This window comes from Podarcis liolepis, assembly GCF_965112155.1.
Source record: "Podarcis liolepis genome assembly, chromosome: 3".
NCBI classification, from domain to species: domain Eukaryota; kingdom Metazoa; phylum Chordata; class Lepidosauria; order Squamata; family Lacertidae; genus Podarcis; species Podarcis liolepis.
In genome coordinates, this window is record NC_139557.1 from 39,630,554 (window position 1) to 39,658,517 (window position 27,964).

General features: G+C 41.3%; 1 protein-coding gene and 1 long non-coding RNA gene across 51 annotated transcripts in view; one reads left to right on the plus strand and one right to left on the minus strand.

Moving 5' to 3' along the window:
- The window catches only part of RIMS1 (regulating synaptic membrane exocytosis 1), a 230,470-nt gene extending 203,414 nt beyond the window's left edge, over positions 1 to 27,056 (plus strand). For all 50 annotated transcript variants that reach the window (XM_083497272.1, XM_083497276.1, XM_083497316.1 and 47 more), the window contains 5 exons: positions 16,991 to 17,132; positions 17,723 to 17,835; positions 20,855 to 20,956; positions 23,641 to 23,780; positions 24,694 to 27,056. In XM_083497272.1, the coding sequence (XP_083353398.1) occupies positions 16,991 to 17,132; positions 17,723 to 17,835; positions 20,855 to 20,956; positions 23,641 to 23,780; positions 24,694 to 24,912 (716 nt within the window). In that variant the 3' untranslated portion in view covers positions 24,913 to 27,056. The remainder of the gene's footprint in view (positions 1 to 16,990; positions 17,133 to 17,722; positions 17,836 to 20,854; positions 20,957 to 23,640; positions 23,781 to 24,693) is intronic.
- On the minus strand, positions 11 to 27,947 carry LOC310704222. The gene is made up of 3 exons (XR_014524657.1): positions 27,875 to 27,947; positions 2,352 to 2,624; positions 11 to 1,133 (listed from the first exon to the last, which is right to left on the minus strand). It is a non-coding gene; the product is annotated as an uncharacterized lncRNA (long non-coding RNA).
- Between the last annotated feature and the right edge of the window lie 17 nt (positions 27,948 to 27,964).

A 27,964-nucleotide genomic window follows, 5' to 3' on the forward strand; every position in this document is an offset into this window, starting at 1 on the left:
AGTGGAGTATGGACAGTAAGAACGTGGCTCTGTGTACATGTGAAATGAGATTAGGGTTTGGATGTCAAGAAAAAACTGTTTCCAGGTGTGGAAGGCTTTTTGTGTGTGCTATCAGAGAAACACAGTAGCAGGGACAGCCAAGGTGGTGCCCTCCAAGATGTTATTGGACTACACCTGGCCAGCAACACCATATTGGCTTCTCCTGTGTTATGGGATAAATCTCACAACACTAGGTTCTGTCACCTGCGATCTATAATCATGATCTGAAAGAAGCCAGTCACAACACCTACACAATTTTAAATGCATCATATTGTAATGGGTTAAAGCAGAAAAAGAAAGGTATTGATTTTGAGATTAACTAATGCTGACTCCTTTCTTTATTCCCCCCCTTTAAAACCCTGAAAAATAGGCTTAGTGAAGTGAGTTAATTAGAGTGTAGCATGATGCTACATTACATGCTTTTAATGGCCCTGTTCTTTCTTGTTGCTTTAGAAATCTTAAAAGCCTAATCTCTATAGCCTAAAGCAGAGCTACTAAAGAGGGAATGAAGGGAGATATTGGCTCACAAGTTCTGTTAAAATCAGTGAGGGGGCTTACCCTTTATTCTGACAAGAACAGGCATCCTTAAATGGCTTTACAAATAGTTGATGTAAGAGTAGATCTCAGTTAGACTTACAACAGTGGTTCAATCTCTTGATCAAGATACTCACAATCTGCAGGTATGTCAGATGTTTCTGATTTGTGTCATCAATTTTTTGTTTTCCCCATTTCATTTTTAAGTGCTAGTCCACCCACTCCATCACCCTTTCCTGGCATCAGTAGGATTAAATGAAATAAAGTTGTTTAATACTATGCAGTGCCTTATGCACCTGTGATTTTCAAATAAACCTGCCAGATAAATTCTGTGTTTTACCAATCAATAGATGTCATAAGAAACTTCTGAGTTAATGTTTTGGTATACCAAGAGTCATTTTATTTGGAACACTTAGTGATACTGCAGAATTACTCCTAGATGATTTGGGACATGGGTTATGTCTTGAAATGTCTTCTTAACTGTGGTGATAGAGGTTAGTAGGAATGTTTCTGTGGCCTGTCCAAAAAATAAGCGTTTCCAGACACGATCATATCTGAACCTGCAAGCAAAGTAAGCCACATTTCTGCTGTATTGAATTAAGGACTGAGATGAAAGGCACTGAATTCATGTTCCCAAATATTTGTAGTGGCAGAGCCAGGCTTCATCTTGCAAAATGGCTGTTATGTTGAGCTTGCAAAAGGAGAAAGTCTCACATTAAAGTGCCATCAATATTTGTATTCTCAAATACTACTACTAATGAGGAAACTGGAGACTCACCTTAGACGATGTAGTACCCTTGCATATGTCTTATTACCCTAATCCAAAACCTATGCACTTGGATCTCTAGAGACCCCATATATATTTACACACACACATACAGACACACATGCTTGCAGCCTAGTTTCTGAAGCAGATGTTTCCATTTCCATTGCTCTTTCTACATTCCCTCACCATGCTAAGCTGGCATACGAAGAATAAAGACATAGTGCTGTTTTAACCTGCACACTTATGTGTATAAGAATGCATGTTCAACCAAAGTTTTAAACTATATACAGTATCATTTTATAATTATTATAATAATAGAGGTTGTAGTGTGCATTAAAAAAAATCTATTGTATGATACTGGAAACAAGATAATATGTGTCAAGAAAATTCATGCATCTTTAACTGATTTTGGTACACGTTTCAGTTTATCGTTGCATTAATAACAATGAAAAACTGCAGTGGTACACATGTTTGGAAGCAAGTTCTGTTGAAACCCACTGGGCTCGCCTGTAAGTGAGTTGGAAATAAGACAGGCAAATGAGCTAAGCACCATCCAGTTTTCCTTCTAAGAAGTCATACTGTTAGCTTTATTATAAATAATGTGTTTGTGCTATTTCCTATGGAAAGATCATTTACCCAGGTAATGTTTCATATAGTTTCTCCAGTGAAATAAGAGACCGATTCCCAGTGAAGCTGTACAACTCTTATTTTGCCCTTTGTACATAATGAGGTATTGGTGTGTGTGGGTGTGTGGGTGTGTGTGTGGGTGTGGGTGTGTGTTTGCAGCCCTGAAGTGATTTCAGAGGGAAAGTTCCTTTCCAGTACAGCTTTAGACTAGATTGACTGTTTTCTTGGATCTTCGTGTCTGGGGTAGGTGGGCGGGGGGGGGGGGGGAATTCTCATCACAAAACAGAATCTTAGTACAAAGTGATAACAGTTCCCTTCCACTCAAGGGGAGAAATAAACTGTTTCCTTCAGAGACTATATCTGGAAGACAGCACTAAACACAAACTTGTGAAGCTTGTTCGGGAGCAGCAAGCAGATCGTAGCATCGTTTAGTGCAACGCTGCTGAGCATTTGAGGACAAGATGCTACAAATGGCAGAAGTGCTTTTAAATTCTGCGCAGGGCTTTCCAATGGCAGATCCCAAACGCAGGTGCAATTCTGTTGGTGGGTCTCTCTGTGTTGTTTTTTCCAAAAAAAGAAGAAATCGTGGATACAGTTTGCTGTTGGTATTATAAGGCTGGAGAACTATCCCTGGAGATCACCGTTTCAACCCAGTTTCCTATGGTTTATGTAAAAGAAAGAAAAAAAGGGAGAACACATAAACAGGAACCAGAAACGAGTAACTTTGTGCTTACAGAGCCTTACAGAGAAAAATACCTGTTCGGATTTTTCTGCCCTTGCCCAGTCTATATTTGAGCCACCTAAAGTAATAGATTTATGAATTGCCTCTGCAAGTCAGCCCTATTTCAGAATTCTTCTTGAGGAAGAGATTGCTTCTCTCGTACATGTGGTTTTCTTGCCTTCCAACCAATGAATTTAGAACGTGACATGGAAGCTTTCAGTACAGTGTTTGGTTTGAATGTAATTCATGTGTACATTCTGTGGGCTTAGGAATTTGCAGCTACTGAAGATGTAGCATGCCACGTCACTCAGGGGTTTTAGAATGGTGAATTAATATTAAATAATGGGTCCAGTCCTGTTTTATTCTAATACCACTCAGATAATACTAGAAGGAATTTGAAAATAATTAGCTTTTTTCAGTTACCTGGATGTCACGGAATGCTTGTAATCCTTTTAACAGGACTAATTATGTGACCAGGGATTATTTAGAGCAAAAGATTAGGGGATTTTAAGGATTTACTTCAGTAACTGAAAGGACTTGATCTAAAACACATCTCAAGTATATTTATGAATCCCTGTAACATTAATTGGATTTTGCTACAAGTAAGGTTGCAGTCCTGTATGTTGCTGTGGAATTGCTTAAATCCTATTTACTTCAATGGGATTTAAACAGACTGTCTGCAGGGTTTTAAAGATTCTGTCTCAAGCTGTATTTTTGAAGGTTTCTTCTATTCCAAATTATTTTAAACTTGGTTTGCATTTTTGCATACATGTTGAAAGAACAGACCGTCTTTTCTGCATGCGTGGAAACCCCCTTCTTGTTATAAATAACTGACAGAGTTTGAGTGCTAACTGCAATTTAAAATACTGCTGCCTTGACTCTCTCTCAGAAAATATAGGCATCTGGCATGAATAGTTATTAATCCAGAAGAAGAATGGGGCACTCAGTCCACTGAAGCAAGTCTTCTACTGGCATTCCCAGACCATGTTGCCTTTCTTTGCTCAGGACAGTAAGTGTGAGAAGTGGCTTGCATGCACCCAAAAGGACTTCTCATATTTCTTTTCCCCAACAGCGACTCCTCACACTTCATTCAATGAATTTGATAAACACTTTCCTGAGTTTGGGGATTGGTTTATGCAAGCAGCTGCTACTTAAAGAATGGGACTTGGGGGTTCCCAATGTATGCACATGAATGCTGAATTCTTTGTATCCTGGCCAATGTCTGGATCTTCAAATGTTATCAAACTGAGGAGTTGACTTTCCTGAGACCACAAGTACAACAATGCCAAAATACAACCCTTGAATGTAATCAAATCCAACATATAAGCACAGGGCCCCCCACTGATTTCTCTGGGAACTCCTGACATTCATTCGGACTCTTCTTTTTCACCACATAAGACCTGGAAACATGCTACCCAGGTGTAGTCAGTGCTGGAAGCTGCTTACGAATACCTTTCTCAGTCAACTGTTCTTTGAAAAGGAAGCAACGCTGGTTTCAGGCTGGTATTTTTAGAGTGACAGCTAGGATCTTGGGAATTACATAAAGTGTGCATGCATGAGGAAGTAAACCCATATGCTGTTAAAAATATTCCTAAAAGATCATTGCAGGTGTCTGTTGGTTGCAAAGACGAGACGATGTGGAGCAATTTCCCCCCCTTATGCCTATTTAATGCAGGAGTCTAGAAATATTTATAGCTAGAGACAGGGAGCAGAGGAAAAATTAATAACACTGAACAAGGAGGGAGCTGGATAACTGGCAGTGTTTTTGAGTGGGGGATAAATTTGGTTATTTTGACTTCAATCAATAACTTGGCTATGACCCCTCAGGCCCTAATGCAAGTATGCTGTTTATGTGAAGCAGCAGCATTAAATAATGGAATTTATTGCAACAGGTTCACAAATAAATTACGTCAGGTGAGCCTTACATTTTCAGGCTGCAACTCAGTTGCTTTGGGACACAGGGCCAGTGCTGTGTTGAAATGTGCCCGTTCTTGGTGTAATGGCACACATATGGTACAATTTTAACAACTTGCCAATTTTTAAAATACTGCATAATGTTTTTGTGTGTGTGTGTGTGTTCATGTGTACGTACATGGATTTATGGTGCGGGAAGAGGGTAAGGCAGAAAAAGCAAACAGCTTATCCTTAGCCCTCTGTATTCTCCCCTTCTCTGCCACTCCCCTTGCCCTCCAGTGGGTTCCTTGTCTTTGGTTGGAAAACCATTCTGGAGGTAGCGTGCTTTACTTTTGGGGGACTGCAAGTAACTTGTACTTTTTGAGGACCGTCAGCCAGGTACAAGTTGTTGATGAAGCACCTTCAGGTGGATGAGTGACTCTTAATGAGAAAGCACACCCCAATCTCAGCATGCCAGGCAGATCTGTCCAGGAGGGAAGGGACCTAAGGGCTGGGTTCTCAGGTGTAGTTGTATTGGCAGTTGGGTGGTGTTCATGTGGTAGGAAACCCATCCTCTTGGTTCTTTCATCCTTCCTGTATCGGAGTAGCATGGGGACATGCCACAGCTAGGAAGCTCCAACAGGCCAAAGTAAGTCTTATCCCAGCAAACATATGGTGAGAGGGGAGGGGACTTTGGTCCTACTGCAGTCCTCAGGTTTCTCCTGCAAATGTTTCCCTCTACCCTTGGCCACTTTCTTCCTGCTAGGTTCACTTCTGGTTTCAGAGTCTGGCTGGGGAGAAAACATTGAAAACTGCTCAGGGGAACATTTGAAGGGAGAAACACACTGCCTCCCATTGGCCACTGCCTCCCCTCCCAGCTCCTGCTACGGCATTAAAAGGAAAGAAAAAACAGGGATGGGGCCCAGTATTTCTGACATCCCTCTTGTCCCTGAATTAATCCAAGCATATGAGGCTGAAATGCACAACAGGCCCCTAAAAACGTTCTTTGTATTGTGCATTCCTAGTGATTTGTGCTAGCCGCTCGGGTGCTGGGTGCAGCATGCATCCTGCAGCCGGGGGTGGAGCGAGCCGCTCATGGGGGCGGGGGGCGCTGCGTACAGCATCTCCGCCGCCTCCCCCTCAGCTGTAGGGTGGCTATGGGAGAGGCGGAGGGCAGGCGCAAGTCCCATGCTGCCGTTTCAGGCAGCGTGGAGCCTGCAGGCACTCAAGTCACCACATCACTTCCAAGACAGATGCGTGGCTCAGGCACACTGCAGGCCCCATGGTAAGTGCCCGGCCCTGCGGTGTGGTGCCCAGTGCCAGCCATGTTTCATTACGTTTCTTGACTGAACTAAAAAGTTACGTGAGCCCAATTTTTAAAAAAAACACTCATATTTTTGTCATTTTGTCATCCCCCTCCCTCAGTGATGACACCCGGGGCGGCCCGCACCCCTCTTCCTCTACCACTGCGTCAGTGTATGGGGGCAGTGACACATGATTCTGCTTTCAATACTGCTTGGACCTCAATGTTTCAGAGCAGTCCTACTGCTTTGAGTCCAATGGAGGCCGGTCTTAACTTCCTGCAATAGTTCGGTAGCCTTTTATATTACAAATGTTTTAGATTGTTTTTTTGTCCCGGTTTTGCTACGTGCTATAGTGCAGTAGTGTTCCTCCAGATGGCAATAGTGCAAGGGCAGTGGGGAAAACATTGCAGAGCAACTGATAAAGCAGAATGATGTGTGGATAATGCATTGTAAATCCACCGCTAATGTGCTATTATTATTATTGTGTCAATGATACGTTGCAGAACACACCCACAAAAAAAACTCCCAGTTTGGACGAGTGCAAAGCCTTTTAGAGAAAGGATGGTTTCCATATGTACGCATTAGCCAAACAAATGGAAATACCTTTAAATCCTGCTCATCGCAATGGAGGAAAGTTAAGCACCTGTTTTGTTTTGTTTTGTTTAAGTGCTTAGCTTTGGCTGAACCATGTGCTCTCTCTCTGTTTTCTCCCAGCCTTGCTATTTTTTACTTGTGGAGCAGCTGGGGTTATGTAACATCCATAAAACGACACTTGGTCTAAAGAGGTTACCGAGAGCAAGAGCCACTTGGGACTGCAAAGCCATAAGCGGCCCTCCAGGGTTAGCATCATTATGCAATTCTCTTGGGCTGCGGGAGGAGGCGGAGGCTGAGAGGCACTTTAAAAATAGCACTGCAAGACTCTACTCCATTGTGTTTTCAGTCAACTGCTACAGGAAAAAAAATTCCTCTAAAAGATCACATGTATTCCCCACTGCCCAATGAACGCTCTCTTATTTAATTCCTCTGGAGCACCATACTTGTTTCAGAAATAGGATGGGTAGAGATTACTGTTTACTGTGGCTCCCGTGGGCTCCCATTGCTGGTTTTCGAATCGGTGGTCACGTGATTCAAGAGGTAGTTTCTCGTTGAATACTGCAGTTTCATTTATTTCACCCCAAGCCAGCTTTGATAAATAATCAGCATACTGCTAGTAGAGGTGGTTCTGTGCCTTGCTCCCATTCTATGGGGAGGGGGCAATTTAAGGTGCTGGCTGCCACCTTTAAATCCCTGAGTGGTTTGGAATGAGGCATCCTGAAAGACTGCCTTCTACCTTATGTACCTACTCAAGACCCTGCTTTGAGTGCAACCACTGAATGAAGTCAAGTGGGTGGACAACCTCCAAGGAGAGGCAGCCTTTTCGGTAGTGGCACCACATTTATGGAATAGCCTTCCCAGGGAGGCTTGCCTGGTGTCAGTTTCAGTAGCAGGTGAGAACCTTTCTGGTGACCCGAACCCTTTAAATAGGAAATCTGGGCCTCCATTTTTAAAAAATAAAAAAATGGTATAGAGTTTGTTGTATTTATGTAGTCTACACACACACACACACACACACAAACACAAACACACTCTTTTTATTTTAAATTTTGTATTTCAGGTTTTTTATTTTTTTTAAATTATCATAAACCACCCAGAGAACTTTTATCTTAGGTGGTGGCATACAGATGCCATCTATATAGAATATGAATATACAAAATGGATATAAGCATATACAGAATGCAGTAAATATTATGAGTGTAACAAATAAACATAGAAATAAAAAATAAATAGAGATATGAGAACTGTGACTTCATGGAGCTGTAGTGATGGCTTCCACTTTGTAAAACAATGCCAAGTGAAGCTGGTCTGGCTATGTGGTTTTTCAGAAAGCATTTCTAATTGGCTAATGATGTTGGGAATTATATAGGGAGAATATTTTAAAGCCTGACCTCTCACCACTTTCTACCAACACCGGCACCTAGAAAAGGGCCTCTGATCTTTATGCATGGGCAAGTCTTTGTGGTGCTTTCAGGTGTTCAAGTCTCAAGCCATTTGGGGCTTTAAAGGTAAGCAACAGCACTTTGAATTGTGCTTTGAAATGGACTGTGAAGCAATTTCAAGGCAGGCAAGATGTTTTTCCTAGGGACTTTCCCAGCTAGCTGTAGCCCAGCATCTGATAATCTAGATTAGCAGTAGTTTCCGGTATACTTTGAAAGGCAGCCACTCACATAATTCAGAGGTAGTAATTAATCTGGAGGGTACCAGGGCATGGAAAATTGGTTCCCACGATCTCTAACGAGGAAGGCTAACCTTGGATGTACTAGCCTTGCATAGTGGAATAAGCTTCACACCTCAGAGGCTACTTGGGCCAGTGAGAAATTAGCACTCCCAGGTTGTGAACCTGATCCTTTAGCAAAGAGTGCAATACTATCCAGAACAGCTGGAACACCACTGTCTCAGTCAGACAATTAATCTTCTGTCAGGATTCATCTTTAGACACCAATTTGGCACTTGCATGGAGAGTAGTTATCCTGTTCTCGTTCTTCCCAAAGCTTTCTGCAGACAGGATGACTATCAAGGTTTTTGTCAAGTTGGGGCAAAATATTTCATCCCCAATCCTCAAGTGACTCTTCCCACCCCCCTTTTAAGTTAGAACTACAATTACCTGCTAAAAGAAACAAGCATCCTGAATTGTAGCCTGAAATTGAATGGTAATACATTTCAAAATATTGGATATTATGAATTATTACATGGATATTATTGTGAAAATGCAGAATTGGAAATGAAAGGCACAATGAAATTTCAGCTGGTCAGCTCCCAGCACTGAGTGAACTTGGGGAAATAGCTGTCATCTGATATATGGCCTGTTGTTAGGTCAAGAGTTCCAGTAAAACTGAACTTTCCACCTGGATGTAAGATAAGATATCCATGACTGCTTTTAGAGCACAGGATTATATGCAGATGCTTGATACAACTAGACCATTGGCCCATCATTATTGTGTAAACTGACAGGAATCAACTCTTTAGGGCTTCAGAGGGTTATGTTTTCCAGAACTACCTGGAGATGCCAGGGCTTGAGACCTTTAACGCTGATGCTGCCCATCAGAGTGAGTGGCAGCTGCCAGTGGCTTAGAGGCCACTTTCACATGAAATAATTGAGATGATCAGCAGCAGAAAGTCAAATGGGTAGAGGAGACCATGTACTCATTTTTAATCTGCACATCACTCATATCTGTCCTGGAGCTATTCGATAGTGAACATTTTCAGTGTCTTGGGAATAGTGTGCTAAAGTTAATGTTTGCTGCTTTTCTTGACTCTATGGATGAAAAAAATATATTTAAAAAATGATGGGCAATGAATCCTGAGACCAAAGTCTTAATGAAAAAGTATAGAGGTGTGTGTGTGTGTGTGTGTGTGTGTGTGTGTGTGTGTGTGAAGACTTGTGTCTTTACGCAGGATCATTCCATCCTGACAGTTCTTCATGCCAAGTGTTCTTTTCTGTTTAAGCAAAAGACTGTGCAGGAAGTCCAGACATTATTTACCACTCAGTTGCTTAAACAAAAGCTCATGTTTTAATTCCTGCTGAGGGCTTCCTAATATAGCTAGGATTTAACTTTGCTTATGCCTAAGAGGTAAGTCTGTATTCATTCATTTTGCTTTGGAATATTTCAAAAGTTATGTTATATACAACCCTGCCGCTTCTCAAACGTACAGTAAGTTGAAAACAGGATTCGTGTGCTGTGTTGATCTCAAGCCACAGACATGGTAAACTAACGGAGTTAGTAAAGTCATCGAATCTTGTGACAGGGGATCAGGTAAACTAAAATAGATCAAAGTTAGAATCACATAGAAAGGTATGATAACCGATGAAACTAATTTTTGGATGGCTGATACACGTAGATGGCGATTGTATATGTTGCATTTCCTGCTTTGCAAAAAATGAATGCAAGTTTTTCAGAGGCATTAAAACAATACTTAGGCTATAACTGCATTTCTGTTTCATCGGTTTCTTCTCCCCACTTGATGTCATTATTCTTTACCATGTATGTGAAGAAACCTTGAGTGAAGCATATGGTACAATTTCTTTGTAAGCATGTCTTTAGTCTATGTTCCCTATGTTTGTAAGCATGTCTTTAGTCTATGTTCCCAAGACATTGTAAGCATGTCTTTAGTCTATGTTTCCCCAAAAATTGAAACATGCCTTTCTGGGCAACCAGTAATACCACTGCATCTTTGTGCAAGAGTGTACTTTCAGTAGTCATTTGTTTTTGACCCACTTCATACATCAGTATGGTAAAGGAGAAGAGTTACTATTGAGATACCATAGATTTACACAAGGGGGGAGTGTGTAGTGTATGGCCTTTTGACGTATATGAAGCAGCTATTTCAATTTAGTTTACTTATTGCTCTCTCTAACAAAAAAGCCATGCGTTGATTTATTTCTATGCCATTCTAGTACCATAGTTCCCTATAATACTCACTGGCAACTATAGTTGGCGCATTTCCAATTTCATAATATTAACATGTGCTAGTTTCGTTCTGGAAATTATCTGGGAAAAGGCATCGTAACAGTTTATAGCCAGACAGTCTTTACATCGCTGCACAAAAGTCACTCGCTCTTTAGCTTTCCTTCTGTTCCCTTTTCTCTTAAGGGGCGGCAGGGAGAGAGAGAGAGAGAATGAGAATGCCTGCAGAATATTTACACCTCTCTTTTACAACAGCTTAGGGGTGCCATCTTAATTACCTCTGTCTAAATTGACCAGATATATTTTTCAAGCCCTCAGAACAGCGAAATGCTTCTTGTTGTTCCATGGCCACATTCACAGAGGTCCACAGGGACTACTCCATAGAGTTAGGCAGAGTGAAGAATCCTGCTATATTTTGCTTCAAAGAAAAATGTGAGGGATGGCATCAGTTAAGCCCTCTTTCCTGCCCATAACCTCTGTTCAGGCAGACAGAGTGGGTGGGTGTTCAGACATTCCGGTATGTTTTCCTCTTCCATTACAGCTGCTGATTCAAGCTTCTACAAAATGGAGAATTGGGCTACCAATTCATAAAGTTCCATTTATTTACATTTCTCTACAGATCACACTATTTGGCACCTACACCTTCCCTCCTGAAACATCTCTGTTGCATTTCTCTGCTGCTCACCCCCACTTCCCCAGGTCTTGCTCATTTCCATACCACACACCTGTCCGCATTCCTCTTCCACACCGTGTTATTTTGCCTCCCACTTAAGGAGGACTGCAGTTCAAAAGGATTGCAGTAATGAAAAGGCACCTTTCACATTTCCAGTCCCCTCGTGTGTTGAAAAATAAGGACGATGCCTTAGAAAACAAATGTGTCATGGCAGTCTGATGGGGATGAAACTGTTAAAAAAAGGGGGTTCTCTGGGACCTTAAAACGGGGCCAACTGTAGTAGAGTTAGAAGCAGTTGTGGCCTATGAGGTGCATTGGAAAGCAGGAAATAACCACCAGATGAACTTGCAAGCCAGTGTGGTGTAGTGGTTAAGAGCGGTGGACTCGTAATCTGGTGAACCGGGTTCGTGTCTCCGCTCCTCCACATGCAGCTGCTGGGTGACCTTGGGCTAGTCACACTTCTCTGAAGTCTCTCAGCCCCACTCACCTCACAAGAGTGTTTGTTGTGGGGGAAGAAGGGAAAGGAGAATGTTAGCCGCTTTGAGACTCCTTAGGGTAGTGATAAAGCAGGATATCAAATCCAAACTCTTCTTCTTCTTCAAGAGGAAGGAGAGAGCATGTTGGAAGCAGCCATGTAAGGGGACGACTCACAAAGCACAGTGCAGTTAATGCTGCTAGGTAGGAGAACCAGGAGTCATTCTCTCCACACTGTCAAGAACTGAAACAGTTTTTGAAGCTTAATTTACCTGGGCTCATTTGAGGCCAATGAACACACAAGATGGCTTTTTTGTTGCAGCAAACCTAACAATGCAATTCCATTCATGTTTGCTCCGGAAAAAAAGACCAGTTAACTGCAGATTATAGCCTAAGGGAGGAAACCTAACCCGGCTGTAAAGATGGCTGTGTACCTTAAGAACATAAGAACAACCCTGGTAGACAAAGTCAAAGGTCCCTCTAGCCCGGCATCCTGTTCTCACAGTGATCAACTCAGTGTCCATGGAAACAAGAGGGGCCTGAGTGCAGCAGCAGCAGCAAACTTGCCACTTGTGAGTCCAAGCAACTGGTATTTACTAGCATTGGCAGTGGGGTAGAACATCTACACCAGCAGAGATGGAGGTATGCTAGTGAGGTGCTGCTTAACCCATCAGAAAAGCCTCGGTGTACCAGTAGAAAGCATAGATGTACCACCAGTGGCTCAGAGGGAAACAGGGTGTGTAGGGGCAGGTATGGATGAAGCCAAACCTAAAGCCTCTTCACTTCCCCAACACACCCACAGAAACAGAACAGCTCTGTGCCAGCCTTGGGACTGGTTATTTAACTCCTTCCTACTGAAGTAAATGGAAGGGAAGAAGAAAAGACTGAACTCCACACTTCCCACCTCATCTACAGATGCACAGCAGGGCAATGGATGTTCTGCAGGCAGATCTGCAAGCTACACAAACATGCTGCATTTTAAGTTTTGTGTTCTGTGTGTATTGATGGAATTGATCTGCAATGTGTGTTTGAATATACAAATGTAGCAAGGACTTGGGTATCTCTCTCAAAGTATGTTTTTAATGTGAAGACGAAATCGTTAAGCAGCTCAAGGTTCTGAAAACTTCCTATGAAATGCTCACATTCCGCGCTGAATTAGCCACAGCCTGATCATAGGCAATTTCACTCTTGTTTTTAGTTGTAAATGTTCAGTAGATTGAAGAGCGTAACATATGTCATTCTAAGTGATATAATATTCAGTATATCATTTTGAAAATTAGGTGAACAACGTGTCTCTTTGTATATGAAATAGCAACATGCAATATGTAAAAAAGAAAACATTTTCAGCTTCTTTTAAAAAAATCTGCTTTATGAATCAACCTTCAGAATCATGATGGCAACTTTTTGTTCTACAATTACTGGTCATTTGTTTCACAGTGTTTTTATTATGCTTTATATAAGTATTGACCCACAAATACTGGCATCTCTTTCACTTTGAAATTACTTTAAAACAAACATTTTGGGAACAGAGCGATTATCACTATGCTTGACTTTTTAAAAGGTGGTGTTTCACTTGGAGGTTGGTTTCTACATCAGTTTGCACTGCTCAAGAGAGTAATATTCAGTTTGTCTTGCATGATAATTTTTCTACTAAAAGGCATGATTGTATAGCCAAAAAATGCTTACACAACCCTACTGTGAAACTTAATATATATGTGGACCACCAACCTATACATATTGCAGCGGGGTGATTTTAATTTAGACAGAAACGTCTCTTTTTGCAATACTTCCTGAACATACACAAATGGCACCATTCATCTGAAATCATCTCTTATGCAACTGTTAATTGTAACGTGTCTAACATCTGAGTACCATGAAAAATTGCCATGGGAGAATGTGCTTGGGAGCCATTTCATCCTTTTCTTTTAGAGATGCATACTTTTCTAATTTCTTCTTCAATGTGTCTTCCATGTTCATAGCTTTTACTTGCATCCATGAAAGTTCTTTGGCACCAGTGATCCTCATTGTTTATTAAAGGGACCTAACCCTTAATTAAGACTCAATGGCGAGTCCCAATTCTGGTGACCCACTGGTAGGACCTGACTGGCTGCGCAGTGTGTGTATGCATGCTGATCCCAGGAATATTTTTAAGATGCCGGGGCAGAGGTGGGAGCTCAAGATGCCCGGGACACGATTAGTGTTCCTGCTTTCCAGGTGTGTTATTACATTTGCTAATTTAATAGTCATATAATAATGTAACAACTTTCACATTCAATATTGTTGAATGAGATTATCACAATTATTCATAGATTTGATTGTTTTTAAGAAGTAGTAGTAATTGATCAGAGTAAAAAATATATTATACTTCTAGAATATTGATCAGTCTTGACAACTGTGCCACTTTAGAACATCAAAAGAACCCACCTGGATCAGAACAAAAGCCTATCTAGTCCAGCATCCTGTTCTCACTGTGGCTAACCAGATGCCAATGGAAAGGAAGCAGAATCAGATTGCACTGGCACTCTCCCCACCTGTGATTCTTAGTGTTTTGTGCCTGATCATCCATGTATGTGTGTCAGCCTTTCCCCCATCTATGCCATTGTGTGTGTACACTGAAATAATTCATAGGCGGATTATTCATTTGATAGCCCATACAATCCAGTGATTAACCATTTACAGGGAACTGAAGGGCTTAAGTTTATTCAAATGAAATAATGCTGCTTCAAAAAACTAGAATAACATTGTGAACATCATGTAGTTTGTTGGTGAAATACTGGTAAAATTAGAGGCTTAGGAGAAAAATTTTGTTTAGCCATAATCTCATTTAAGTTCTGAATTCTACATACATAGATGGATTATATCTGCAAATTATATCTATCATCTATCTATCTATCTATCTATCTATCTATCTATCATCTCTCTCTCTCTCTCTCTCTCTCTCTCTCTCTCTCTCTCTCTCTGTGTGTGTGTGTGTGTGTATAAAATTTATGGATATAGTTGTAGTTTCTTTTAGACTCTTGTATTTACAATTTTACTGGCATATGGAAGTACTGAGATTAAAAGCACATCTCAAGTTGCTTTCAGCTCTTTGAAGCAGTTATAGCATTTCACAACAATAATATGGTCACCACAAAGACATTGGGGCACAGCATTGCATTCATAGAAACAGCGGATTGTGATGTGCTGGGTAATGTTTTTGTATAGAGATATGAGAAGATAATGAGACATGCATTAGAGTGCTGGAAACAGAACTGAATAAACATCTGCAAACATAATAATTAGGATTTACTTCAGCACCTGTTGGATTGGGGTAGGTTGGCCCTCAATTAAAGCAAGGATATCTGTTTTTATTGTTTAGAGTCCATAAATGAATGTACAAGATGTCAAATATGTGGCCAGTAAAAAAGGTATACTTGTCTTCAAGTCATATGGAAAATTGTGATGGTATGATTCATAACCCTTTACAAGTATATAATTTGCCCAAAGTATTTGGGGACTGCCTAGGTAAAAAGCTAAGATACAGGCTTTCTGGAGGTCAGGCAGGAGGTGATATGACATTGCTGCAACAATCAACCATTTCCTGCTGGTGTTGCCCTTTTAAAATGACCACCAGAGACCCAAATATCTTGAAGGCTTGCAATTCCTTCCTTCGCTGAAGAACACCTACAGACTATGCCATCTGCCATGTTATATGGCAGATTTAAATGGGTTCCTGTATCCCAAAAAACTCTGTAATCTGAATCAAACAGAGAATATAATTATGTTCTGAAACATTCCTTGTTTGACAGGCTAAGGAGAAAACTCTTGCTTAAATCACCGACCTGTTCTAACCCAGAGATTATGTGCTTCTTACTGGAAGACCCCTACCCTTTTTGTGACTTACAGAACAGCCTTGTTTGCTTTAAGGAAACTAGGAGAAACAAATGAAGTATCAGGGTAGATGGGGGCTTATTGACACAATAACTGATTTTTTTTTCTGTTAGTATTTTATTGTACTTGTAAAATAATTATTTTGTTTAGAATTTTTAAGATCAGCAAATTATATATAATAGATGGCATTCTAACTTTAGTAACAGGGATTTTATCTTAAAACTGTCAAGATCAATAGCAAGTATTGATGGAGGAATATTTGCAGCCAGAGTTCATGAAGAGGATTAACCTATACTTAGCAGATGCTTTACAACAAATTGTGACAAACCTGCCATACAGCTAGATTTGTAACTTGACACATTAAAGTTCTCTTTGAAAGCCGATGGAACCCAAATGAACAGAGTGAATATTTGCTGCAGGTATACATGAAATTACATCTACATTGCCAGTGACATGCTCAGATGGGGAGACATTTTATCACTTATTCTGGAATACCCTTTTCACATGCCTGTCATCAAAAGAAAAAAAAAATGATTTGCAAAAAAAAAAGAAGAATAATCTATTTACCTGTTGTTATCCCTTCATTTGTGGAAATGCATGTTAAGCACATATGTTTTCTGGTGTTTATATTTGCTTTTTGTTGTTAAGTTTTCAACTGAAAGAAGAAAAACACCTGTTTAGGTGTTCAGCTAACCTGTGATCTCGTCTTGTGTTCTGCTGCTGATCAGATTCAAGGGAATCATTACCAGTACAGAGGAAGATCTCTTTCCCTTCTCCCATGCTGAGATGGCAACACCCATCACCAGAAACCCATGCAGGGCATAACCCTTACTGGGAGTGGGGAACAAAGAGAGAGCGATGCAGAGCAGGCAGGTGGATGTATGCTGGATGCTGAACATCTCCTGTGCCTGCTGCCTTGAAGTGGACTCCAGTGGAGGCTCCTCCTTCATGTAGCAATGATTCGTGGTAGAATATGATAGCCTACCAGCAAGCTTGCCACTGAGCAACATAGATACCAGCTGGGGGTGGGGATAGAATATGAATGTTTAGGAACATTGATGAAATTAATTTCAGCCAATCGTTTTCAAGCTTTCTATCTTCTAGAAATATTACGTGCATCATGGTTTCCACTATAGCTTATGCAACTCCTGTGCATTGCCAAAATTCCCGGGTATGTATCATATTATTCATGCGGGGCACTGACTGCCTGTTGGGCATCACAGTTGTACCACAAAATAGAGAGAGTATCTTTTACCATACACAACACCGTGGTCATGCTTTTTAGGTCAAGATTAGTACTGGTGGGCAAGCAATTTTTTAAGGAAAGCTTGCTGACCACTACTGAACTGAGGGATTGAGGGATCTCAGATAAACTTCCAAGGAGCCCCAGAGTTCAGTGGGACACAGATTGAAACGGTCTAGGTTATTGACTTATATAAGTTATATTCAATTCAGTGGAACTTATTCCCAGGTAAGTGCATAGAATTTCAGCTTCAGTCCAGCCACAGTGATGTGAATGATCACAACATTTTGCTACTTCCAACTTGTTACTACTGCTGCTACTACTGTTGTCCTGTTTTCTTTTAGAGACGGGCAGCAAGAAGCTAAAAAGCACGATACAGAGAAGCACAGAAACTGGTATGGCAGCAGAAATGAGAAGCCGTATGGTCCGGCAGCCAAGTCGGGAATCGACTGACGGCAGCATCAACAGTTACAGCTCAGAAGGAAAGTAAGTGGATGCTTGCTGTAACCAGGGCCATTCCTGCCACCCATTGGGCAAACATCTTTGCTGGCGGCAGGTCTCTGCTAGAGGGTACCAAGTGGTCAGTCATTGAGCAGGCCTTCTACTGTTGAGGCTGCAACCAAGAGGTTGAGGCAGGGATAGGCAAGTTGTTGAAAAGGTAATGGGGGAGGGGAGAGGAAAGGAAAGTAGAGTTAGCAGCAGTAATGCTCAGATAGATCAGAAGGGAACAAAATGGTGGCAACACTTATTTATTTCTAGTAAGAGACCGTCCATTTTTTATAGTTGTGTAGACCCAGAATGCACTGCATCCAGCTAAACATTTTAGCTTCAGCTGGAAAGGAATGTGCTGGTACTCCTTGCCACTAAGTTCTGTACCAATATCATGACTTTCTTCTGAGGAACTGATAAAATTAATAAGTTCAAGGTTCAAGAATATTGCATGTGTGTGATTTTGTTTCTCATTTAATTTGTCAGTTACATATTCTTCTGGGATGTGTGTTTGGTAAAGCAGGACTGTGTCAAAATAATAAGTCACAAAAATCTGTTGTTGTTCTTCTATGCTTGTCTTTCCACAGCCTAATATTTCCTGGAGTCCGACTCGGTGCTGACAGTCAATTCAGTGATTTCCTTGATGGACTTGGACCTGCGCAGCTAGTAGGTCGACAAACTTTAGCCACTCCTGCCATGGGTAAGATCAGCTTTGTTTTTTGTTCATAAGAATATACACCACTTAGCGAGCTCTTTGATTAAATGGTTTATAAATCTTTCTGAATAAATAAAAATAAGGTGTAAACACACATCAGTTTAAGGTGGATTCAGTACATACCAAGTGCGCATAATTTCACAACATCCACATGGAATCATAGAATTGTAGAGTTGGAAGGGAGCCCATCCACCCTGACCACTGGCCATACTAGCACGGACTAATGAGAAAGATAAAATAACAAAGATACTGTTAAGGGGAAAGAGTTTGCATGTAAATATTTTTATTACATCCAAATCTAGTGAAACAGTTTAAAAACCTGTCCCAGTTTCACCTCTTCATTATCTGCTAAATGACTGCCATCATACTGTGAGGGAACAATGATACCTCTTTCCTAAAGAATACCAAACATTAGCATTTGAGAGACCTGGGGTAGGCTGACTTTACCTCAGTATGTTACTGTGTGCTTTGTCATCTGCATTAAGCATAGTGGGTTATATTCTTGAAGTTTTGACCCTGGAATACCACCTAATTACATAGAAGGGACCACATCAATACTTTATTGATGAGCCAGTGTGGTGTAGTGGTTAAGAGCGGTAGACTCATAATCTGGTGAACCGGGTTTGATTCCCCACTCCTCCACATGCAGCTGCTGGGTGACCTTGGGCTAGTCACACTTCTTTGAAGTCTCTCAGCCCCACTCACCTCACAGAGTGTTTGTTGTGGGGGAGGAAGGGAAAGGAGAATGTTAGCCGCTTTGAGACTCCTTAGGGTAGTGATAAAGCGGGATATCAAATCCAAACTCTTCAAACTCTTCTTTATTCAAACTGATACTGCTGTTTTGAGTTCCTTTTATCACTCTGTCACAGACTGCTTGTCCAGCTTGTTCAGCCATTCTAGGTTTCACTTTCTCCTTCATTTCTTTTTATATCTAATCCATTTCAAACATTTTTATTTCATCCTTCAGCAAGTTTTCAAGCTGATGAACACAAAAAACATTTTTCCCCTTCTTCTTAACATGGCTTGGATCCAGAGTTGCACTTCCACAAACAGAAGGACCTTTGAGCCTGTGATTTTTGGTAATAAAAGGTGGAAATTTTGCCAGTTCCCTCTTTCCACCATCCCCCAGAACCTCTCATGCAGAGGATCCCCCAGCCGTCCAGAGGAGATTTTTAGGGAACACAAGGGGCTCCTTTCTTAGAGAGTGCAGAGAGAAAGGGAAATCGGCAAAAATTACCTTCCCTCCTTACCCATTTCCATCAGCCAAATGCCACTCAAGGAATCTCTGGGTCCACCCCTTTCACCTTAAAATTGTGATTAAGCAGGGAAACAGAAATAAACCGACTTACATAGAGGAATAAAACGTCTCTCAGCCCCACTCACCTAACAGAGTGTTTGTTGTGGGGGAGGAAGGGAAAGGAGAATGTTAGCCGCTTTGAGACTCCTTTGGGTAGTGATAAAGCAGGATATCAAATCCAAACTCCTCCTTCTCCTCCTCCTCCTCCTCCTCTTCCTCCTCCTCCTCCTCCTCCTCTTCTAATTCCAACATCCACTAAAAGAGAACAAAATGGTGCTCACCTGGTGCTTAAAGCCCATCAAAGTAGGTGTCAGCCAGTGTCCCAGGCAGAGTATTCTACAATGAGAATATCACCACTGAAAAGTCCCCATCTCTAGCAATCCCCTGCTTTTCATTCAAATGTAGGGCCACCCAGAGCAGGGGCTCCCTCTGACGGGAGTCTTACTAAATAGACTACCTCATGTGAGTTCTTTTAAAACTCAGCAGGTCTCTCTCATTCATTCAGATAGATATACAATCATACCTTGGCTTTTGAACAGTTCTCGAACGCCACAAATCCAGAAGTGACAGTAAAGGTTTGTGAACTATTTTTGGAAGCCGAATGTCCGAAGGGGCTTCCACGACTTCTGATTGGCTGCAGGAGCTTCCTGCAGCCAAGCAGAAGCCACACTTTGGTTTCCAAATGTTTTGGAAGTCGAACGGACTTCCAGAATGGATTCCAATCTACTTCCAAGGTACGACTGTACTCCAATCAAAATAATAATAGATATACTCTGATCAACCAGCTAAATAAAGTGTGTTATATAAGTCTATTTGGCTGCTTATAACTTCTTATAAACCAAATATAAGATTACATATGAGATCACATTTAGCCTACTGATTTTCAGCCAATGCTTAGGCAGGGAAACAAATCAAGGGACTTCCTTGGGTGATGTCTTATTTCCACCCATTGATGCCTTTATTCACTGAAGTTTCTAACCTAGAAAACCAACACAGACATTTCCCCCTTTAAAGAGAAACATTTTAGAAGGCTTCTATTATACCTGAGATACATCTGAGATATTACCTCTTATCTAGATGGGAAAGGTCTATACAGTAATACCCTCTGCTGATGCCTGGTAAGCACCAAAGACTGGATCTGAAGAAATACCATGTGTACTATTTTATGGGATGCGGTTGCAGAATCATTCCTATGAACTGATTTTACCTATTTTTTCCTGAAGCAGGGTATTAATAGGAGAGGATAATTAAAAAAATCCAGCTGATACTGTAGATGTTTTAACTAGCCAGCACAAGACCTGGGAAAACTGCTCTACTATGGGATGGGGGGCAGTGTTACCCAAGGCACTTAAATATAACAATCCAGAGAGAAAATCCTTGTTTCCTAAACAAAACAGTATGTAACTTGAGCAGCAAGAAACAGAGGGTTGTTGTTTTTTTTATCCTAAATGGTGTCCCACACATCATCCACTGATGTTATTCCACTGGGTTATTTAGTTTAAAATGCAATGGGGGAAAAAAATCTAAAATGAAGCATTATCAATAAACTGGTAAATTATAGGAAGACCAGGATGAAAATTTTAATATAGGAACAAACAGTGAAAATTCAGGAGGGAGCGTAAGGCTTATTTACCCTTCTGTGAGTCATTAGAAGATTGTTGTTTTGCTAGTTAATAAGACACTCTCACACACCTGATTCTCTTTTAGGTGATATTCAGATTGGAATGGTGGATAAGAAAGGCCAGCTGGAAGTAGAAGTTATTAGAGCCCGAGGCCTGATACAAAAGCCTGGTTCTAAATCTACCCCAGGTAAGAAAAGTTGTACATGGCGATGGACAAGAGATGTGAAAGTGTGCAGTAATTTGGCTTGTTCAGATGATGTAAGGGTTTTCATAGCCTGGAATGCATATACTTTTATCCTTGTGTTATATTTCCTCGTCAGCCATAGGCATTTCTTGAAAAGTAAAAGCAGCTACAATACGGCACAGATACCTTGTACTGCTGCAGGTCTCACCTTACATTCTGGGAAGCAAGAGCCAAACTGGGATGGGTGGATAGGCTTAAGGGTTCAAATCTGTTGTTTAGAGATCACAAATGGGTTGTTGGCATCATCATCATCATCATCATCATAAATTTATTAGTCTCACCACAGAGAGGGTAAATCTGGATTCAGTGGAGGGAAATTTGGTCTGGCATTTAGATGCCAGTGACGTCATGTGGATACTGCAAAAAACCTGTATACATGAGCACTAATCCCATAATAAACAACCATCTGGGAGTAAGCCCAGCTTGCCCCAGAGTACATGTGGCTGGGAAAGGTCACGTGAATCCTGTATAACCAGCTCCCTAAAAAACAAGTTCCATGTGACATATATTTGTGACATCCAAGAAAAAAATGGAGGCAGCGACAACAAGGAGTTTATGGGAATTATGCTACTGATACCCAGTTCTATTTCTCTATGACATCTAATTAAGAAAGGGCCCCTCAACAAGACCTGGACTCGGTGAGGGGCCACAAACTGACTCTGTATCTTAGCAAGATGGAGACACTGTGGGTGGCAGCTCCCAAGTCCAGATGGTCCATTGCCTGCTTTGGATGGGATTGTCCTCCCCCTGAAAGAGCAGGTTCATAGTCTAGTGCAGAGCTTTCCAAACTGTGTGTTGCGAGACGTTAGTGTGTTGGCGTGTCGCACAAACGCTCCCCGCTCTCCTCCCAGGGCTGGAAAGGGGTTAGTTTAACCTCTGGTTTACTAGTAAAATTGAATTCCTGTGTCGCGTTATGATGCATGTCTAAAACATGTGTCACCAACATGAAAAGTTTGGAAAGCTGTGGTCTAGTGGGTGGCCCTCTTGTCACTTAGGGGCCTTCTACCAGCTTCGACTGCTGTGACCTGAATAGCCTGGCCACTGTCATCTATGCACTCATAACCTTCATATTTAATTGGTACAATACGTTCTATGTGGGACTGCCCTTGAGGTTGACCAGGAAGTTTCAGCGAATGCAAAATGCAGTAGCTGAACTGCTCACTGTGTCACAATATTGCCATCACCACTGCTGAAAGAATTACTCTGGCTGCGTATTAGCTACTGGGGTAAATTCAGGGTGCCGGTACTGGTTTATAAAGTTGTCTACTGCTTGGGGCCTGAATACCTACAAGAGTATTTCATTCCTTATATGAGCAGCTTTTCAGGAGAGGGCACCCCACAGATACCAACATTTCAGGAGGTGCATTCCATACAATGCCAGAATCAGGCCTTTAGCGTACCCTTTTGAATTCCTTCCCATTGCATACCAAACAGGCACCATCTCGCTTGTCTTTTTGGCTCCTGTTGTAGACATTCCACTTTCAACAAACCTTCTATTTGCAGGTTTTCATCCCGGGGCGGAGGAAGGGGGCGTGCGGTGGGTGTGGGTGTCACTACTGAGGGGGGTGACAAAATGCTGGGTGGCACTCACCGTGGGGCCTGCAGTGCGCCCGAGCCACACGTCTCTCCTGGGAGAGATGCAATGGCTTGGGCACGTGCAGGCTCTGCACTGCTCAAACGGTCCGCCCACTGCCTCCCCCCCCCCAGCTGTAGGGTGGCTGAGTGGGAGGAGGCAGGCAGACTCCTGAGGCCCCACAGTGCACCCCACACCTATGGGCAGCTCACCCTGCCCCTGAGTGCACCGCCCCAGGAGCCCGAGCGGCTTCCTCTGCCACTGTTTCCTCCAGTTGGTATCTGTATTAGATTTGAAATCAATTTTACACATGACATTTTAAAACTCTTATGTATGCAATTGGTTGTGTTTTGTTTTGTTTTTAAGTGATTTTAGGTTTTTAAGCCTTTGAAACTGAAAGCAGGAGCAGATTTCAAAGAATTCACATTGCATTGTGACTACAGTAAAGTCTTTGGACTCTGCATCACTAAGAGGTTTGCAGGACTAAAAGAAAACAAACAAGAAAAGAGTTTCTTAGTTGGTGCAGCGGTACTTTAGATAAGTCAATAAGATGTAATTTTCCTAGCTTGGAGCACAAAAACTCTAACAGAACCACTGGGATAATGAAAACTACTATTTTCAGCCACCTCTCTGGGGAAAACATTTCATTTTTCAGCTCAGTTCTTCTGTGCTAATGCAATAAACACTCATAAGAAGACCTTCACCTACATATTCCTTCTTCTATAAATAGTTGCAATTTTTTATTGTGGTGTTGTTGTTGTTTTAAGTACTGCGCATTTCAAACAAATAAGGAATGGGAAACCTCTACCAAGACAGTTTCTGTGGTCATTCCTGGGTTATGGCTCAGGGAAGGGTTCCTGTGCATTTATAAATCAGAAAAAGAAGGGGGGAAATGGCTTTCTGCTCCCCCAAAAAAGAAGCCCTCTCTTCATTTCCCTCACCCTTCTGTTTGCTATTAAAAGAAAAACCAGTAATGTTTCTTTCAGGGTTTCTTTCTTTATGTTTTTCTTATTAGTTTAAATGATTAAAAACCAATATTACTTGTACTTCATAGCTCCATATGTCAAAGTTTATCTGTTGGAAAATGGGGCTTGTGTAGCCAAGAAGAAGACAAGGATTGCAAGGAAAACCCTTGATCCTTTATACCAACAGACACTGGTTTTTGAGGAAAGTCCACATGGCAAAGTCCTTCAGGTCAGTAATTATTTCAGCTCATTTCAGCCTCCGATTAACATTCATAGTATGAAAGCAACTGAAATTCAAATGCTCTGACATAGCCAGGATTTTGTTCAATTTACCATCTCTTGCAATAATATTACCAATTGACTCCTGTTTCCCCTCTGAAAAATATACCCTTTTCCACAAGTGTTTTCATGAGAATATTGTTACAGCTACTGAAAGGCCATCCTTTGTTATGTTAATACCCTGAGATGATCAGCTGAAGTTTCATTAGTGACATGAGATTTTTCTCTTGAATGCTACCAATCTCTCTCCAGCTTTTGGAATGTGAAACCCATTGGAACTTGGGGGACACACCTCCAGCTAAGGAGAGCAGAAACAAAGAGGCAAACGGTGTGGTGTAGTGGTTAAAAGCAGTGGACTCATAATCTGGTGAACTGGGTTCAATTCCCTGCTCCTCCACATGCAGCTGCTGGGTGACCTTGGGCTACTCACACTTCTCTGAAGTCTCTCAGCCTCACTCACTTCACAGTTTGTTTGTTGTGGGGGAGGAAGGGAAAAGTGATTTTTAGCTGTTTTGAGACTCTTTAGGGTAGTGATAAAGTGGGATATCAAATCCAAGCTCTTCTTCTATTATGAGTTGGCTGAAGCTGTGGCATCGCTGGAGGTTTGTTTGGGGACGAGATGCAGGATTAGCAATGATGCCTTCAGTTTAAAGGAGTGCAGTTGCTCTTACTGTGGACTACCTGTATATGTGTAAATACAGAAACCATCACAATGATAATGTGAGTTCCTAGTGCTCACCAATCCAAGTGAAACAGAACGTGGTAGTGCTGCTCCTGGAACATCTCACTACCTGGAACTGGAGAGAATGCAACAAGTGCATTTATTTGGGTGTATTGATTTTGTTTGTTGTCCTTACTTGCAGGTGATAGTCTGGGGAGACTACGGCCGAATGGATCACAAATGTTTCATGGGAGTAGCACAGATCCTGCTGGAAGAACTTGATTTGTCCAGTGTGGTAATAGGCTGGTATAAATTATTTCCACCTTCCTCTTTGGTGGACCCAACGTTGACTCCTCTGACTCGCAGGGCTTCCCAGTCGTCTCTGGAAAGCTCAACTGGGCCTCCCTGCATTCGATCTTAGTGGACGCAACAGCAGGTGCTCTCCAACAAAGTCATTATCGCCCAGGATCACCAATGGGGGGAAACAAAGCTATTTACAACAATGAGGAGCATTTATTTATTTTTTGAAAAGAGACAATCATCACTTCAGTTTTGCCTGTAGTAGTTTATCCAAAAAAAAAAAAAAATATGTCTGTTTGTTATGAGGTTGGCTTCAATTTACTGAACAAATCAATGTACGAAAATACAGTCGATCCATCTAGCAAAATGTCCCTGAGGTTTATGATAATTATAATGAAGAGGGACCTTTAAGACTGAACTGGAACCGCTCGTTCTCTCCACAATCCCCATCCCCATCCCCATCCCCACCCCCACCCCGAAACCACAAACAGTGTTAACTCCTTGCTCTCTTTCTGTATATGTTATTTCCACTTGGTTTTGCTGTGTTATTTATCCTGCCAGTTTTGTAAAGTCTTCATGATGCTAACAGAGACCCTTCCTTTCTTTTTCTAAACCAAACCAAAAAGGGCTGAAGCACATCTCTGTAAGCATCTCTGAAAGTGTTCACCTTCCAGAGTTATTGTACGATGCCAACAAAAACCCCACTATCCTTTCATTCTGGTTGTCCACCATCTTAACACGTGTGGAGAACCAGGGTAAAACCAACCAACTTTTAGTTCAGTTTTGCTTTATTAATGTTATTGTTACTAAGGACTTTATCATAATTTTTCATTGTGAGGGGTGGTGGGGAAGTGAATATATTTGCATTACACATCATGGTTTTTGTATGTTTCATTAATACTTTGCATGAAGGAAATTTGCATCTGCAACTATTGCTGAAGACTTGATTAAAAAAAAGCAGCTGCGCTTTTTTCATTTTGACATTGACAATTATGTTTGTAAAGCGGTCGTCTTACTGGACCCAATGAGGAAAGTCTTTCTGTTCCAGTGTGTAACTTCCCAAACGTCGACCAGGAATTGAGTTGAGCATCTGACACTTTTCAGCTGTATCCAGGCTTCTCTGATACATGTGTCACTTTTGATACACTTGTCTGCCCTGGTTAGAGCATGGTCTGAGTTGTTAGTTTTCCCACTGGAAATTCCAGTTGAGATACTCTGCACTTAACTAATGTTTTTATTGAATTTAAGTTTACATTTCTTTGAGACTGATGCAAGCACAATGCTTGACTTTTTTAAACAAAGATATCTTACTTTGGGGGGTTTGCAGGGGGGGAGGTACAGTTAAAAAACAACAACGTTCATTTGGGTTTTATCTTGGTCTTGAAACCCCCCACCTTGTGTTTTTTTCTGTAAAATGTGCTAAAAAGCTGCAGGATGTGCAGGTGCATTGAGAAGTTCTCTCCTTTTATGGGCCATTGATTTTGTGATCTCACAAAATAGAGCAGCATGATTTGGAACTGTTCAAAGCTGCATGCACGTTTTTTTGGGTTTTTTGTAATAAAAAGAAAAGAAAAACAGAAAAAAAGGAAAAGAAAAAAGAGAGAGAGAAAAAAGAAACAATCAAAAAGAGATTATTTAATAATGTATGTTAGTTCCACATAGGCCAGGTTGTGTGTTGCATGTACTTGTACAGTTTGCTCGTAATTACTCTAATGAAGTAACCAAGAAATCTAAGCCATCCATTTTTTCTTATAGACATTTTGCAGGTTTTAGCCAGGCTGCCTGTCAGTCTGGTGCTAAATGTCTATAGATGGACTTTATTTTTTACCCTATGGAAAACGTGACGTAGTACGGACCAAATTCCTTCTAATAAATATTTTGGTGTAGATTCCTACTGTGGGGCTGTAACACATGTAGAAACTGTGTACACAATTAGGTTTTCCTTCATAGACATAACTGCCTGCACCAAGTGAACTATTTATTATGATGATGATTATTTAAACATTGCCAGAACTATTCTGCCCATGTTTCCATGGAGCATAGATTGGTTACTGCTCGACCTGCTGAGCAGGAAGAACTGAAGCACTGGTGCACTACTAGATTCTGTTCTGTCTTTTAGTGGCCAAATAAATAAACAAACTTAATTATAATTCGGTAGTACCTTTCTAGTTTGACCACTTGTCTTAACATTCCCCTGTGCTTTTAAAATGAACTTCCAACTCATGTTATGTAGACATGTTTAATAAAATTTCCTTTACATGTTCAGTGTAGTAGCTGTTTTGTGTTCAGTTATGTGTGAAAGTTGCCTGTGCTGAAGGGGGGATGGCCTGTGCCCTTCTTCACAGGCGACCGTTCTGTGCTAAAATAAAGAACCGTGAGAAGGGTGGGGTCTTGAAATTGCTCATCAGCATTCAGCACTTGGACAGCAGAATGAGCAGGCACGCAGCTCACTGAGTCACAGTTGTCTCCACAGTGTTTAAATTATAAATTTGCATAGTCTATTAATGAAAATTAGCACACACAAATTTAAATGTGTTCTCTTTCTTGGTAACTAGGGCTGCCATACGTCCAGAATTTCCAGGGCATATCTGGGATTCGTCAGTCAGAAATAGCGTCGGAATTTCCAAAAATCGATAGAAATGTCTGGGGAAACCCAGGCGTAGGGCAACCCATGTCAGAAGTGTTGGTTCTTTTTGGTGAATTTCCTAAAAAACATAGCTCAACTTTTGTGTCCAGATTTTCACTTTTTGAAACTCTATTGGTAATGCATTTCCTCTTGGGGGTATAGGAGTCACCCTATGTAGAACTGAATCCCATATCCAACATTTCTCCAGTGAAAATAGGGGCATCCAATTTATTATTATTATTATTATTATTATTATCATCATCATCATCATCATCAACAACAACAACAACAACAACAACAACAACAACCTCATCATCATTGATACCACACCTGTCTGACTGAGTTGCCCCAGCCACTCTGGGCGGCTTCCAACATATATAAAAACATAGTAAAACATTTTTTAAAGCTTCCCTATACAGGGCTGCATGCAGATGTCATGTAAAGATTGTATACTTACTTATCTCCTTAGCTCAGGGGGTCGCATAACTCCATACCCTTCAACACTTCTCCGATGAAAATCAAGATGTCCTAAGGAAAAGAAACATCC